Consider the following 16,641-nt stretch of genomic DNA (forward strand, 5'->3'; position numbering starts at 1 on the left):
TTGGCAGGTCTGACTTTGTTTTCAGATTTGATCCCAGTTCAATCATCTTGCAACAACAAATATTGGAACATAATTTTGATTAAGTTAAGTATCGAAATAAAACACTCACCTGCTGAGAGTGTGGATCTGCACTCAGTGGTTTGCTAATGAGCCATTAGTATTGAACAGCCTCACTGACAGAGCAGCAGGACTGAAGGTAACAGTGAAGGGAGTGCATCCCAATACATGTAAAAGCATAATCTACTTAACTTGCTGCAAGTCGGACTAACTTCCCCTTTTTCAAGTCATGCTTATTTTTGGCATTTCACAGATACAAATGGCTGAAGAAATTAAACAGTCCTTTGCTTTGCATATGGACGCCTTCAAGGCTGGGTAATTCTCAATTCTCACTACCTCTTCTCAATCTTGCTGAGATTGAGATGAGCCAGGACAATGAAAAACGTTGCTATGTGTTGTTTAAAATGTATATAATGAATGAAAAGCCCTTATTTTTGGAAGCATAATTCCAGATATTGCACATAAGTAAGTGCATGAATCCATGCAAGGGAGACCTTTGTTTCTTTCACAGATCTGAACATCACACCGTAGTTGTTCAAGTTTAAGCTTCAGTTAATTTTAAGTATCTCTAGATGAATTAACATTGTCTTCATATGAGATATCGTATAGCAATGGGTAAAAATATACTTCCAGTGACATGTCTAAAGCGAAACAGCTGTGACTGCTTTGCTACTGAGAATTACAGCTACCGCTAGATATCTGCTAGTAACTGTTGCTAATGCTAAAAAGCAAAAGTAAAAGGCCTCAGCCTTTTATAGGCATCAGCCGTAGTAAACACTCATAAGTCCAGGAACCCTATATCAAAAATATTTCCCAAACCACTTTAATTTAGCTTCATAAAAGCTCTTAGAATGAAGATATGAGAAATGTAGGCCGAGTATTTGCGCCATCTATAGGCAAATTAAATGTACTGCATTCATCTGTGGTCCATCTATAGGGTAATTTGCCAAGAACAGCATGTTTTACCATTGCTCCATGAATCTCTAGTTTTATTCTGTTCTTCTTAGCTATTTTTTTTTTTTTTTTTTTTTTTTTTTTTTTTGCCATCATACCAAAGAAGGGGCTGAATTCCAGGCTCTCGCTTAATCCTTGGAACTCTGTATGGATCTCTTCAATAAGGGATAATCTGGCATCGAATGAAGATTTATGGAGCACAGTAAATCACTAATCTCTATGATGGAAAATGTGCTTTTAGAAGTGCAATATACTTGGTATGAAATGGTAGTAAGGTGCAATATATTGGAGTATACACTCTCTGAGTACATTATTAGGTTGTGCTGGACACCAGCTTGTTAATGCAAATATTTAATCAGCCAATCATTTGGCAGCCACTAAATGAGTAAACGCATGCAGACATGGTCAAGAGGTTCAGCTGTTTTTCAGACCACATGTCTGGAAGAAATGGAGAGGAAATGTGATGTAAGTGACTATGACCATGGAATGATTGTTGGTGCTAGACAGCGTGGTTTGAATATCTCAGATATTCTCAGTGTTGATCTCCAGGGATTTTCACAAATAACACTCTCTATGGTTTGCAGAGAATGCTGTGAAAAGCAAAAAGAACATCCAGTGAGCAGCAGTTCTGTGGGCAAAAACAGCTTGATAATGAGATGGGTCTGTGGAGAAAGGCCAGACTGGTCCAAGCTGTCAGGAAGGTGACAGTCACGCAAATAACCACACATTACAACAGTGGTATGCAGAACAGCCTCTCTGAACTCACTACTCATCAAACCTCTAAGTGGATAGGCTATGGCAGCAGAATACCAAAAGTCTAAAACTAAGTCAAATAAATACCTAATAAAGTGTTCATTGAGTCTATATGTGGAGTTAGTGTGTGAAGTTATGAAATGATAGGAAAGGTGTAAATATACAGTACTGTACAAAAGGCACCTGTATAACATTCTGTACAGATACGATTCTTTCCAAAATAATTAAATGAAAGGTCCTAAATAAACGTACTATACATTTTACACTTGTTAGGGAAAAATGCCCTTCTTAACATTTCACAGGTGAGCATCGTCTGATGTAACAGATCCAGTAAATACACAACAATAGCTATTCTTTAACTTTCGTATTTATTTGCAAAGAAATGACAGAAAGTGAGAAAGCTTACTGGCTTTCTGATTTGCATCAGACACAGTAAGACTCTTATACACACTTTTCCCAAAGGGGGGGTTTTACCAAAACAAAAAGACATGAAGCTGGCCACGAACATTTATCAGTATTTTGTCTTCTGAATACTGTGTCTGTCTGCTGGAGAGAGACAGAGAAGGACTCATCGTAAGCAGTTAATTCGGAAAGTGGTCTAATAGTAATAAGGATTATCACTGAAAGGTTATTTGTAATCACGTGATTGTCTTTATGTTAACACACATTGTCAATTAAGAATCAATTAAGAAAATTACCCTTACACACTACATTTTAGTAATTTGGCAGAATAGTTAAAAACTGAATCAAATCAATATTTTTTGTGACCACCCTTTGGCGTTAAACCTGCATCCCTTCTCTTAGATAGCCAACGCTGTCCTGCAGTGGACAATCAGCTTGCCACAGTAACTCTGCAGACTTTGGTTGGTTCCTTGCCTCTGATCTCAGACAGCCTTGATCAAGTTTTTATGTAAAAAGTAATCAATTGCTTACAGTAACAAGTTACTTTTTAAAATGAAATACAAAAATATCTCTGGAAAATGAATATTTGGAAATCTCAAATGTGTTCTTTTATAGTACTGTATATATATATATATATATATATATATATATATATATATATATATATACTATTTCTTAAATGTAAGCTGTGAGTATGTATTGCAGCAGATCCATTACTCTTGAATATTTTCTTAGAGATAATAAAGGTTATCATATCATAGGTTAAAAACCAATAGCTAAGGTTAAATGTACAAATAAAAAGCTTTGCAATCCACTGAATATCTTCGATGCAACAAGTTACATTTAGCTAAGAGGTTCTGTGGTCAGGGGTTCATTAGGGGATCACCACTCTTGAACTCTTGAACAGAAATAAAATGGCATCTTTATCATACTTTGTGTACAATATATAGACATACAATAGATATACTGTTGAAAGAATGTCAAAGGACCATCATGTGACCTGAGTTCATAAGTTCATGAGCAAATTGGGGGAAAAGGGGATAGTAGAGAGGTAAACAGTCCCTGAAAGAGTCTGAGTCTGATCTCCAGTGTGACGACTGGAGCGGTTTCTTCCCTTATATGTCACTCAGATAGTATGTCTGCTCATCAAATCCTGAATCACCTGCATTCACCTGCTATGTCACTATTTACTATGTGCTCACTTTGACTAAAGTACTTTTGGTAATGATGATATTTGATGACCATTTTTAAGAAGAAAAGCTTAAAAAAAGAACAGGGATTGCTAATTAGCCTTGGCTAGAAAGACTAGATGCAACACATCTGTGTCATGCTATTGTAACCTGTTAGAATTATCTCTGCATTGTCCCTGACAAATAAACTAATAAATTAAAAATTAAAAAATTAAAAAATATTTTTCAATCTTATAATCAATTATTTTAGTCATAAGGTATGTCATCAGGTACATGTTTGGTTGATTCCAAGCGAAGGATGTTGATGCTTAAGGATTGCTATCCAGACAGAATATTTGCTTATTAAAACACAGGAAATGCTCGCACATTAAAAGAGATACTGTATCCATATGCACACTGCATAACCAGCGTCGGTCCAAGGTTTGTGAAATGAGAGATGTGGACGCTTTATTTTCATGTTTGATGTTTTTGAACTGTGCTGTAGAGAACGCATTCTTCCGTCACTGTCGATGCTGGTGGCCTGCAAGGAGGAAGCAGCTGATTTAGACTCTATTAAAGTCACAGACAGTATCATATTTAATCAAGACAACGCTGAGCCGTTGTCTCCTTCAGGCACAATGTGCTACATGAAGTTCAGCTACAGAAGTACCCTCAGGAATTCTGCTTCAGACAAATATTTTATATATTTGAACTTTGGACAGCATCAAACAAACAACCAAAATATGAATGTTCTCAAACAAACAAGCCAAATCTTGCAATACCGTTTGCAGTACCAAAAAGTGTACAACAACAACAACAATAAAAATATCTAAAACCACCAACTAGCTTTCAACAATTACAACAATTATCAAATCATGTCATCTGTAAATATTATTGAACAATTTTGTACAGATGAGTGTGTGTTTTTTCAGGAACTAGAGAAAAAAGCTCAATTAAATTAGGCCTTTCAATCCCACAATGTAATGCAAATTCCGAGATAATTCAGCTAATTTGGGTAAAATAGCACCTTGAATGTTTGCTGAATCCTACTTGCGGCTAATTACCTGTGTTGCGATATTTATGGTTCATTTTTAAAAAGTATACATAGGAAGAGCCTTTGGTTCTTGACTTCTTACCCTTTTCATATACATGTGATTTTGGATGTGTTTGCATGTTATGGATAAGTATTGTCCTTTACCCAGTACATTTTGCCATGCTGACAAAGGTTTATGACAAAATGCATTGATTTGAACAAAAAATAATGTATTTCTTGTATTCAGCTCATACTAATCAAAGTGGGTTGGAAGCTGAGTGGTGTGAACTGCTGCATGGGAGAGTTCATTTCAATAATTTTGTCCCTTATTTTCCTTCAGAGGTTTGGGCTTCCAGTATTGCCTATACTTTTGTTCCATTTTTGGAAAACTAAACGGCTTTAAACCCTTTCTTTGAGTTCTGCTGTCTGAGCAGCCTGTAGCGTAGTGGTTAAGGTAAAGGACTGGGACCCACATGGTTGGTGGCTCTAATCCCGGTGTAGCCACAATAAGATCCGCACAGCCGTTGGGCCCTTGAGCAAGGCCCTTAACCTTGCATTGCTCCAGGGGAGGATTGTCTCCTGCTTAGTCTCATTAACTGTACGTCGCTCTGGATAAGAGAGTCTGCCAAATGCCAGTTATGTAATGTAATGTAATGATCACCACATGAGCAGTGGCCACCTCCAGCCCTGCATCACACAGGAGATATGGCTCTTGCCATTAAGAGCAGAGATGCATGTTCACTACAGGGGAAATAATAGAATTGCCATGTCTTAGAAGGTTAATATTTTCTTCTGTGCTTGACGTGATGAGCTGTAACAGATGGACTCAGATGTTTTGGAGTCTCTGAGATACTATTTTGTCATTCGTTTCCAGTATCTGTTTAGTAAATGCTTACATGACCAGGTGTTACAGATTTGTATTAAATGGTTTATATAGCGCCTTCATCCAAAGAGCTGTACAATTGATGCTTCTCATTTATTACATTTACATTACATTATTGGCATTTGGCAGATGCTCTTATCCAGAGTGACGTATAGTTGATTAGACTAAGCAGAGGACAATCCACCCTGGAGCAATGCAGGGTTAAGGTCCCAACGGCTGTGTGGATCTTATTGTGGCTACACTGGGATTCAAACCACCAACCTTGGGGGTCCCAGTCATGCGCCTTAACCACTACGTTACAGGCCGCCCTCACATTTACCCATTCACACACCAACGGTGATTGGCTGCCATGCAAGGCACCAACCAGCTCATCAGGAGCAATTGCAGGTTAGGTGTCTTGCTCAGGGACACTTCGACACACCCAGGGCAGGATCGAACCGGCAACCCTCCGACTGCCAGATGACCGTTCCTAGCTCCTGAGCCAATGTCGCCTTAAAGCCGGGGCTTAAAGCAAGAAAATCTTGAAGCCCTGCATTATTACATTACATATGTCATTTGCTTTTGTACCATTCATTTTTTGTACATGCTGACTTAAGTATAACATATGTGCATACTATGGTTGGAATCTCAACACTTGTTTGAATTTTATGCTTTTCCAGGGGACAGCCATCTCAGGTTTCCCCCACTGAGACCCTCTGGTCTATCCAGTGAGGCTCCTTCTCCTGCTGACTCTGAAGAAGCCTCTCATAGGCTCCAGTCAGAGAGCTGTCTGTGATAAAAATCTGCTGGAGAGATATGCAGCAACAGAAGGGTGGACACAGCGACAGACAGCACAGGTGGTGTAGTGGTGGGTTATTCTCACCTGGGGCCAGCACCGGAGGGGAGGAACTGGACGCTGGCGTACTGAACCTCATCCTCACTCTGAGGGCAGCACACAGTGGAGTATAGAAGCTCTTCCTGGTTATGACTCATTGGCGTCCCAGAGACGTTGCCATAAATGGGGCCTTTATTCCCCTACAGGGCAGAGGAACTGTTCACCAGTCACAAACAACCACATCAGCTGCATTCGTAGCTACATGTTTTTGCTGTCATGGTCTGTACATCTTAATATCAAATGTTCAGCGTAAAAAATTTAGTTTTAAAGGGTTTATGCATAAGATGACAAGTTATAGCCCTGGAGTTTCGTTAGCCCAGCCTCATAGTTTGGTGGCATTCAAAATGAAACGGGACAGGGCTCCCTTGATATCTGGTGTAGAGAGATGAAAATATGCTTTGGGGCCAATAGGAGTGATTTTGATGGAGCAGGCCTCATGTAATATATATTATGTCTGAAATATGTTTTTTGATTGACTTACCTCCCTGTCCCCTTCTGTGTGCCCTGTCTCACTTGTTCTTCTCCTGCTTAATTTAAAAAAAGGAAAATGGATCAATCTGCAGAGCAAAACTATCTGGACCTATCTGCAGAGTAAAACTATTTGGATCAATCTTCAGAGTAAAACTATCTGGATCTATCTGCAGAGCAAAACTATCTTCAGAGAAACACCTTCTGGTGCAAGTAGCATTTTTAATTTGTTTGACGATGTGTAAGGCAAAAGGGCCGCCAGTATTTTTTATTATTCAAATGTCATCACTGGAAATGAGCCTGCACTCATGCACTCATGTGCTGTTTTGTCTCTTTATTCAACGTTTCAGTAAAATAACCCCAAATGACTGATGAGACAGAGATCTAAGCACTAATCAGACGGCAGAGGGGGACTATGGCATCAGCATGAGGCAATGTAATTAGCATATGACAACATCATTCTACAGAAATATGCTAGTTTTAGCCAGTGGACTGTGAACAGTGACACATTTCCAGTCACGTACCTCACCCAGACAACACCAAGAAACACAAGAGCCACAATGGCACCGACTCCCACAGCTGCAGGCACAGCCACAGCCACAGTCTGACCTCCTAAACAAAGTCAGAGAGATGGACCAGTGTCAGTTAAATCATTTTGAATTTCACACTTCACCAAGGTCTGTCAATGGAAAGTAATAAATGTCTGAATATACCCTCAAAGCCAACCAGGGTTTAGTGCATGTCTGGATTTTAAGCAAGGCTGATGTCCTGACACTTTAAGAGATGCTGCTCGATCATATATATGGTGATCCGACTGTTCAAATTGTAGTCTCACTATCACGGTTAGCATTGCATTGTAGCCTTGGGATCATGATGAGTATCCTATGAAATATCATATCAGATATGTTCTGGCATTACCTTGCGCTGTGGCCAGTAGAGCAGTAGAGTTCTGAGCTCCATGTTTGTTCTGTGACAAACAGTAGTAGTGTCCACTGTTCCAGGATTCAAAGTTAGAAAGCGTCAGACTCTGTCCTGATCCTGCCTGCCAGACTCCAGTTTCATTCTTCTTAAACCAGGTGTAGTTCTGCACTGGTGGGTTGGCATCGCTGCTGCAGGTCAGAATCACTGAACTGCCCTCCACTATTTCACCAGAGGGGCTCACTGATACTGAGGTATTCTTGGGAGGATCTGAAATCAATGGAAAAATATCTTAAATTCCAACTATTTCACACTTTAGGCAAACAGCTGCATTACCATTTTCTCACATTATCTACCTGTACATATTAACTGAAATGAGCTTTAGGAACAACATGCACAGTTATACTAAATATTGCACATATACAGTCCTGTATAATATCTACAGTATATGAGTTTAATTTAAAAGGAAATCGGGTGCAGAAATGAAGCACAGAAGAGAATAAGCTATCGCTTTCTTTCAGTGAAGCGTTCATCTAGCAAAAGCAGTGAATTTTGCAGTTTTTCAGTGTCTACCTGTCTGCATTTTCATGTTCATAGTGGTCCTGGGGACCCCAATGTAGGCTTTTGCTGGATTTCTTTCCAAACGCCCCAGAATTTTCGCTTTTAATTTTTTTAATTGACTCGTTTGGATTATTTACTTGTTTAAGCCACAGTATGTAGGGGGCTGGAGCCTATTCTAGCATACATTGGGCGAAAGGCAGGAATACACCCTGGACAGGTCGCTAGTCCATCGCAGGGCACACACACCATTCACTCACACACTCATACCTATGGGCAATTTAGACTCTCCAATCAGCCAAACCTGCATGTCTTTGGACTGTGGGAGGAAACCAGAGTACCCGGAGGAAACCCACGCAGACACGGGGAGGACATGCAAACTCAGCACAGAGAGCCACCGGCCGACGGGGATTCGAACCCAGGACCTCCTTGCTGTGAGGCGGCAGTGCTACCCACTGCACCATCCGTGCCGCCCAAATGATTACATGAAGAGGTAAAATAAAAAAAGGTTTCACTGATCAAAGACTGCAGCGAATCAATAATGAAAGTGTGGACACATGGCTCCACAATGAACAACTTGGAAGATGCTGAAAAATGGACTGAACCTGACAGTCATTGCTCTGATACACAGCAGGCATTATTTGCATTGAGTTAGGCTTAGCCAGCACAGACAGGTGACATCAAGGTATCAAGATATGGACAGGGTATCAACCTTCCTTCAAAATCTAGTCTCTTTCTCTGTCGATTCCTTCCATATATACTGTAACTGTTGCAGGTCAGCTACATGACATCTAAATGTTAGAGTTCTGGATACTGGTGTGAATATATAGGTGTGTAGAAGCACACACAACAGAGACAACTGACGGTACTCACACTGAACGTTTATGGTCTCAGTAGTAGAGTTCTGAGTTCCAAGCTGGTTCTGCACCTCACAGTAGTACTGTCCACTCTCCTGAGAGACGATGTTAGTTATGCTGTGATTCAATCCAGATTTTCTCCATGAGGATACAGCTCTATTCTTTTTAAACCAGGTGTAGTTCTGCACTGGTGGGTTGGCATCGCTGCTGCAGGTCAGAGTCACTGAAATTCCCTCCATTATTTCACCAGAGGGGCTCAAAGATACTGAGGTGTTCTTAGGAGCATCTGAAACAGAATTAGGATTTCTATGTGAACTATGACTCCACTATCCACTAAAGTTTTCATATCTTAACAACATAATTATTTCATACAGTACATTGGAGATGCTCACAAACCCAAGTCCTCAATATTGAGTTAAAACGCTGCACTGTTCTTCACTGTTCTTTTTTTGTGAAAGGTATTGGCACCCTCCCTGATTTCCTCTCTTATTGCATATTCTATACACTGAATGGTTTCACAATGTAATATTAGACAAAGAGAACCGGCGTAAACACAAAACACATTTTTTTAAATCATTGTTTCATTGATTTGATTTAATTAAAAAACATCCAGGTCACCCCTGTGAAAAAGTAATTGGCCCCTTAAATGTAATAACTGGTTTCACCACCAAACACTTTCTTTAATTTGATATCAATTTTTCACATCACTGTGGAGGAATTTTAACCCACTCTTCTGCTTTAATAGGGACAGATTTATAGGTCTTTAAGCGTGAACTCCTCTTTCAAGTTTCTGCCACAACATCTCTATTCGAGCCAAATCAGGACTTTGACTGGACCACTCCAAAATGCTATTTTTGATTCTTCTCAGATGTAAATTAGATGTGGACTTTTGTGTTTTGGATTATTACAAAACTAATTGTGCTTCAGGTTCAGGTCATTTATAATATTAGATATTGTCGAAAGATCTAGAACCATAACTGTATCTAATAAGGATATCTTAGATAAAATAAAATACTTACAGTAAACCTTCAAAGACACAGCAGCGGAGTTCTTAGCTCCATGCTTGTTCTCTGACACACAGTAGTACCATCCTCTGTTCCAGGATTGAAGATAAGGAAAGTTCAGACTCTGTCCTGATCCTGCCTGCCAGACTCTAGTTTTATTCTTCTTAAACCAGGTGTAGTTCTGCACTGGTGGGTTGGCATCGCTGCTGCAGGTCAGATTCACTGAACTGCCCTCCATTATTTCACCAGAGTGGCTCACTGATATTGAGGTGTTCTTGGGAGAATCTATAATCAATAGAAAAAAACTACATTTTCACTGCGTTGTATCTCAAACAGCTGCACAGCCATTTACTGTTCCTGGTTCTTGGTAAAAAAATTAAAAAAAAACAGAGATTGGCAGGATTTCAAAAATAGTAGTATTGAGATAAAAGGATTTGTTACAATTTTACCATGTTTCAGGCCTCTATGCTGATAAATACAGATTGTTAAAACAGAAAAAGAAACAAACAACCCTGTTTGCATTGTTCATTAAAATCACCTTAGTTTTAATGTACATCAACACCTACATGTTGGAGCTGAATCTGGCCTGTGCAAACTCATGACTACAAATGTGATAATTAAGATTGTCTATGACTGTATGATCTGGTTTACCCATCATTGCATATGAATGCCTTTACATCTTCACACACTTTCTCCTCCATTATCCAGTTTAACTGAATTAGTCAGTTTTTTTACTGTTGTGAACTCACCCACAGGCTACTGACTTCTCTCTGAAGCTGAAATAGACTACACTGATATACTCACACTGCACATCGAGAAGTTTTGGAGGAGATCTGTATGTCCCAATCCAATTCCTTGCCTCACAGTAGTACTCTCCAGCATCCTGCTGTGTGATGTGTTTAATGGTGTAGCTTGCCTCTGGTCCTTCTGTCTCTGAGGATACAGCTCTATTCCCCTTCAACCAGGTGTATCTGTTCACTGGTGGGTTGGCATCGCTGCTGCAGGTCAGAGTCACTGAACTGCCCTCCACTATTTCACCAGAGACTGACACTGTGGTGCCCTGAGGAGGATCTGAAAGAGAAAATAATAGTTGCTGCAGTTTTATATAAATGTCACACTTTCTCAATTCAGTTAAAGAAAACCCTCAGAGTGTTCATAACCTCAGTTTCCCCAGCATATCGGGGTTAAAGTACAGAAATGAAGACATGTTTGCCATTTGGATTTTAGGTATTGCTATGGTAATTCACTGTCAGACACACACATACATACATGCATGGCTGCACACGTGCATGCACACACACGGTCACACACCGTCACACTTGGCCAAATGTGTTTGTTTACAGTGCCTCTGTCAGTGACTGGTGGAGATACAGTACAGTATGAGACACACTGGACACAACTCCAAGCTGAGCATACAGAATGAAGAAATGATGCTCCACATTCCTCCTCCTTACGGCTTCTTATAATGTTGCTGCATCTCAGATCATTCATTCATAGATGTACTTATTTAGTTGTTCTCCAAAGTATGCCTCATTATTTATTTGATACATATACATCATATACACTTTCAGCTGTTCATTTTGACACTGCCCAATTTGGTAATCAACTTACTATTTACAGCAGACGTTTCCAATGTGACACTAATATGTAAATATATTTGATTATCTGGCAATGATCCCAGTTTATGTTTCTACATATGCAAAAAAACAATATATCTTCCTTCTCGTTTACTAAAATTGTACAAAAAGGACACCTACTCAAAACATTTTTACATTTTTTTGTTTTTAAGAAGAAGAAGCAGAAGAATTAAGAGTCTGACCTCATGTACTCACATTTCTCTTGGAGAAACACTACATTGGAAGATGAATGCTTATAATAGGATAGACCACAGGAGTAGTTTCCTGCATCTTCACTCCTGGCACTGAACTTTTTTGGGTTATATTTCGATAGACGTTGTCCATTTTTGCGGAACTCAATGCTGCTTCTGTAACCGTAAGGGCAGTTGTTTTCACAGGTCAGTGTCACCATTTCTCCCTCTGTAAATGAGTTGGGCGTTATTTTAAACTTCAAACCTGAGTGGATAAAAAGCCAAAAACAATTTACTCAACACACTTCAATACTGCAGTCGAATATCTAGCAAGGTGAAAATCAGTTATGTGTTTTGTTAAATAAATAATAGCAAAAACAGACAGAGACATGGATTGTCTCTGTCTGTGGATTGTCACAAAGAGGAATGTCACCGAAAGGAATAAATATTAGTTTTGCTATTTTATGGAATGTAACAGATTTATGTAACAATTTATTTAATAATTTATTTATCACTAATATTATTGTGTATAATGTCTCAGAAATATATTATCTACAGTATTAAACACAATAAAGTCACAGGTATAGTCATGGAAATGACAATATTCGGGAGCAACTACATAATTTACTTTAATTCAATTTATTACAAATTGAAATATTACTCTGTGTAGATACAGTATGCAACTATGAAGGGAATGGAGGTATACAGGCTAGTAAAACAGAGACCAGAGGTCTGTGGAGAAAGCACTATCATACCACTGTGTGTGCCATTTAGCTTCACAAACAGAAATAGACGCATTAGCTGTTTTCACTGAAGACGCTGCCCATCCACACCATTCAAATTGCAGAACAGAAATACTCACACAACAATTTGAGATATAGGAGTATAGGAGGAAAGCTGACTGTCCCAATACCATTCCACACCTTGCAGAAGTACTCTCCAGTATTACTGTATGTGAATTTTGCAATGGTGTTTGTCTGTCCGTATATTGTCCGTAGACGAGTATTATCCTGATACCAGGTGTAGCTGTTCACTGGTGGGTTGGCATCACTGCTGCAGGTCAGAGTCACTGAACTGCCCCCCTCTATTTCAGCAGAGGGACTCACTAATACTGCAACACTCTTAGGCGGATCTGGAAGAGGGTTTGGAAAATTGACTTGTAAATATTTCCCATGAACTGTATATACTGTAAACTTAGTGTACAATGCAAACTTGGGAAATATTCAGTGTTTCAGATACTGATTTTGCGCCAAATGATTCATGTCAGTATAACTTTGTGTTGCTGTCAAACTTGGACCTGTAGATTTACTTGCAGAATAATCTGCACAAATTAACTGTTGATTAACACTGACATCTTTGGTACCTGTGGGTTTTGGAAAAATGGAATCTACTGTACAGTGAGGGCAACATCAACAATAATGTGAAACACACAAGTCTTGGACTCACAGTTCACAGTAAGAGCCACTACAAGGGAGGGGAGATCCTTATAGCCTTTTACAGCACAGGAGTATCTGCCTCTATCTTCACTGCTGGCTGTGAGCTGGTGTGTCTGGGTGGTGAAGGACAGAGGAGATCCGTCCCTGTACCAGGTGAAGGCTGGGAGGCCAGTCAGAGTGCAGGTGGTGCTACAGGTCAGTGTTACACTCTGTCCCTCTGTTACTGTGTCAGGATACATTATCACCTGTAGAGCTGCAAACAAATGAATACTGTAACCAGGCATCTCTCCCTTCCTCAAACTTTCACTCATAGTTATGGGAGAACAATTATGGTTATGGCATAAACTGGTTACCTGTAACATCCAATGTGACACCAGGTTCGCCAGAATATCTTCCATCAGCATTGTAGGTGAGGAATCTGAAGTGATATGTTTTTGAATCACTTTCTCTCAGTTGTTTTATTCTAAAAGTGCAGTCATTGTTACGATTCCCAAGGTACTCCACACGGTCAGAGTACTCTTGATCCAGGGACAGGTCCTTAGGCTCCTGTGTAGGGTTCTGGTGAATGAACCAGAATGTTTTCTGCACTGAGTGAGATTTAGGATATGAGTAACTGCAGTGCATGTCCACTGAAGACCCCTTTAAGCCACAAATTGTCTCAGGGGCGTAAGTAACTCCCCATCCATTTTGGCCCCAAACACCTGAAAAACACACACATGCGCACACACACACACACACACGCACACACGCACACGCTGCTCAGAAATGCACATACACACAGGAGTATAGACAACATTACAGCTCATGGATTCAATTCACAAGCATCAGCTGTATTTACAACTGGAACTAACTTTTTCTCCAAAATTTCAATAATTGCATACAGTAAACAGCTCTGATCATTCTGTAAAACCAAAGATATTTCCATTATGCCTCTATTTCACTTTGAAAGCTAGGTGTGACGAGAAACTTCATCTTATCCATTCTCTCTTCTTATCCATTATTTTTCTATTTCTCTCTCTTCTGATGAAAAAGAGAAATTGCACTGCTCAAAGCGAATGACCATACTGCACATTACGGAAATTATATGCATTCCTGTGCCAGTGAGAATGAAAGGAACCAAAACAAAAACATATTTGGAGACACATAAACCGTTTACCTGACACATAGAGGAGGATTACCAATACGGTTTTGAAGAGCATGGCTGGACCAGACTGAAAATGTTCATACAAATACAAATATACAGGTCATGATTATTCTTATTCACACTGTAAACATGAAGAACAGGAAATAACACTGAGTACATATATCCTCATTGTAACAGATGCTACACAAGAACACATGGTAAGTACTCTATATATCCTTGTTGTAACATATGCTACACAAGAACACACAGTGTTCTATGTATCCTCATTGCAACAGATGCTACTCAAGAGCTCACAGTGAGTACTCTATATATCCTCATTATAACAGATGCTTCACAAGAACACACAGTGAGTTACTGTGCTGATAAAGCCCCTAAATGTGCAGGCTTCGATGAAGAGCGCAGTTCAGTCAGCCGAGAGCCAGACAATCAACTCCAGAAGGAATGATCGTTGTCTGGAATAAACAGCAGTAATTTCTGGCCAGAAAATGCACTTTGTTTTCAGATTTGATCCCAGTTCAATCATCTTGCAATAACAAATATTGGAACATAATTTTGATTCAGTTAAGTAACGAGATAAAACACTCACCTGCTGAGAGTGTGGATCTGTACTCAGTGGTTTGCTAATGAGTCATTAGTATTGAACAGCCTCACTGACAGAGCAGCAGGACTGAAGGTAACAGTGAAGGAAGTGCATCCCAGTACATGTAAAAGCAGAATCTGCTTAACTTGCTACAAGTCGGACTAACTTCCCCCTTTTCAAGTCATGCTTATTTTTGGCATTTCACAGATACAAATGGCTGAAGAAATTAAACACAGTCCTTTGCTTTGCATATGGACGCCTTCAAGGCTGGAAAATTCTTAATTCTCACTACCTCTTCTCAATCTTGCTGAGATTGAGATGAGCCAGGACAATTAAAAAAGTTGCTACGTGTTGTTTAAAATGTATATAATGAATAGAAAGCACTTATTTTTGGAAGCATAATTCCAGATATTGCACATAAGTAAGTGCATGAATCCATTCAAGGAAGACCTTTGTTTCTTTCACAGATCTGAAAATCACACAGTTGTTGTTCAAGTTTAAGTTGCAGTTCATTTTAAGTATCTCTAGATAAATTAGCATTGTCTTCATATGAGATATCCTATAGCAATGGGTAAAAATATACTTCCAGTGACATGTCTAAAGCAGCTGTGACTGCTTTGCTACTGAGAATTACAGCTACCGCTAGATATCTGCTAGTAACTGTTGCTAATGCTAAAAAGCTAATGTAAAAGGCCTGATAGGCATCAGCCGTAGTAAACACTCATAAGTCCAGGAACATATATCAAAAACATTTCCCAAACCACTTTAATTTAGCTTCATAAAAGCTCTTAGAAAAAAGAGATGAGAAATGTAGGCCGAGAACAGGATTGATTGATTTACTGTAGTATTTGCGCCATCTATAGGCAAATTAAATGTACTGCATTCATCTGTGGTCCATCTATAGGGTAATTTGCCAAGAACAGCATGTTTTACCATTGCTTCATGAATCTCTAGTTTTATTCTGTTCTTCTAAGCTATTATTATTTTTATTTTATTGTTAATTTTTTTTGCCATCGTACCAAAGAAGGGGCTGAATTCCAAGCTCTCCCTTAATCCTTGGAACTCTGTATGGATCTCTTCAATAAGGGGTAATCTGGCATCGAATGAAGACAGACGGAAGTTTATGGAGCACAGTAAATCACTAATCTCTGTGTTGTTGCTGAGAGATACCGGTAGACCATCTGTGTCGGTTGTTGATAAACTGCAGAGGCGTCGGATTTCGCCGTGTTCGGCATAATTCAAAGTCAAAGTCGAAGCACAAAGTCGAAGGAGCTAAAATAATACAGCAGGGAATCGGAGTAGATATAGACAGTTTGTTGTTTTGTTCAGCAACAGGACGCCACCCTCTTGCCAATGGTTAGCTACCAGTGATGTGTATGTATTGCCCAATACTAAAACGCAAATGACAGTGCTGATGGCATAATTATCCTGCAGGAAAAAAAACCATGTACCTTCAATAAATTCACCTCTGTGAATAACTTGGGAAAATACTCAATACTGATTGGTTGACAGCCATACAAAATAGTTGTGCATAGGCACAGTCAAGTGTCTAGTTTAACATCCAGTAAAAACATCCAGTGAGCAGCAGTTCTGCGGGCAAAAACAGCTTGATAATGAGAGAGGTCCGTGGAGAAAGGCCAGACTGGTCCAAGCTCACAGGAAGGTGACAGTAACGCAAATAACCACACATTACAACAGTGGTATGCAGAACAGCATCTCTGACCACACTACACATCAAACCTCT

The 16,641-nt window shown here is 39.5% G+C and overlaps 1 protein-coding gene across 4 annotated transcripts; it reads right to left on the minus strand.

The window, feature by feature from the left end:
* Positions 1 to 2,858: 2,858 nt before the first annotated feature.
* On the minus strand, positions 2,859 to 15,007 carry LOC133126851 (B-cell receptor CD22-like). Of its 4 annotated transcripts, none has more exons than XM_061239293.1 (14): positions 14,904 to 15,007; positions 14,330 to 14,384; positions 13,527 to 13,874; positions 13,184 to 13,426; positions 12,600 to 12,869; positions 11,763 to 12,002; positions 10,735 to 11,001; positions 9,946 to 10,215; positions 8,943 to 9,212; positions 7,512 to 7,781; positions 7,118 to 7,205; positions 6,607 to 6,649; positions 6,114 to 6,265; positions 2,859 to 3,876 (listed from the first exon to the last, which is right to left on the minus strand). In XM_061239293.1, exons 2-14 carry the CDS (start codon positions 14,370 to 14,372, stop codon positions 3,810 to 3,812), a joined length of 2,571 nt encoding a protein of 856 aa, XP_061095277.1. In that variant the 5' UTR covers positions 14,373 to 14,384; positions 14,904 to 15,007; the 3' UTR covers positions 2,859 to 3,809. The 4 variants fall into 4 exon arrangements, with proteins under 4 accessions (XP_061095277.1, XP_061095268.1, XP_061095295.1 ...); XM_061239284.1 differs by having other exon boundaries at positions 6,607 to 6,652; XM_061239311.1 differs by lacking the exon at positions 2,859 to 3,876 and having other exon boundaries at positions 6,123 to 6,281.
* Positions 15,008 to 16,641: the final 1,634 nt, after the last annotated feature.

Source organism: Conger conger, chromosome 1 (genome assembly GCF_963514075.1).
Source record: "Conger conger chromosome 1, fConCon1.1, whole genome shotgun sequence".
NCBI classification, from domain to species: Eukaryota; Metazoa; Chordata; class Actinopteri; order Anguilliformes; family Congridae; genus Conger; species Conger conger.

Coding starts and splice junctions, on each gene's coding strand:
- LOC133126851 (XM_061239284.1), bottom strand. CDS start 14,372: ATGCTCTTCAAAACCGTATTGGTAATCCTCCTCTATGTGTCAG. Junction 9,213..9,945: donor TGTGTCTTTGAAGGTTTACT/GTAAGTATTTTA, acceptor ATTCTGTTTCAG/ATGCTCCTAAGAACACCTCA. Junction 7,782..8,942: donor TGAGACCATAAACGTTCAGT/GTGAGTACCGTC, acceptor CATTGATTTCAG/ATCCTCCCAAGAATACCTCA.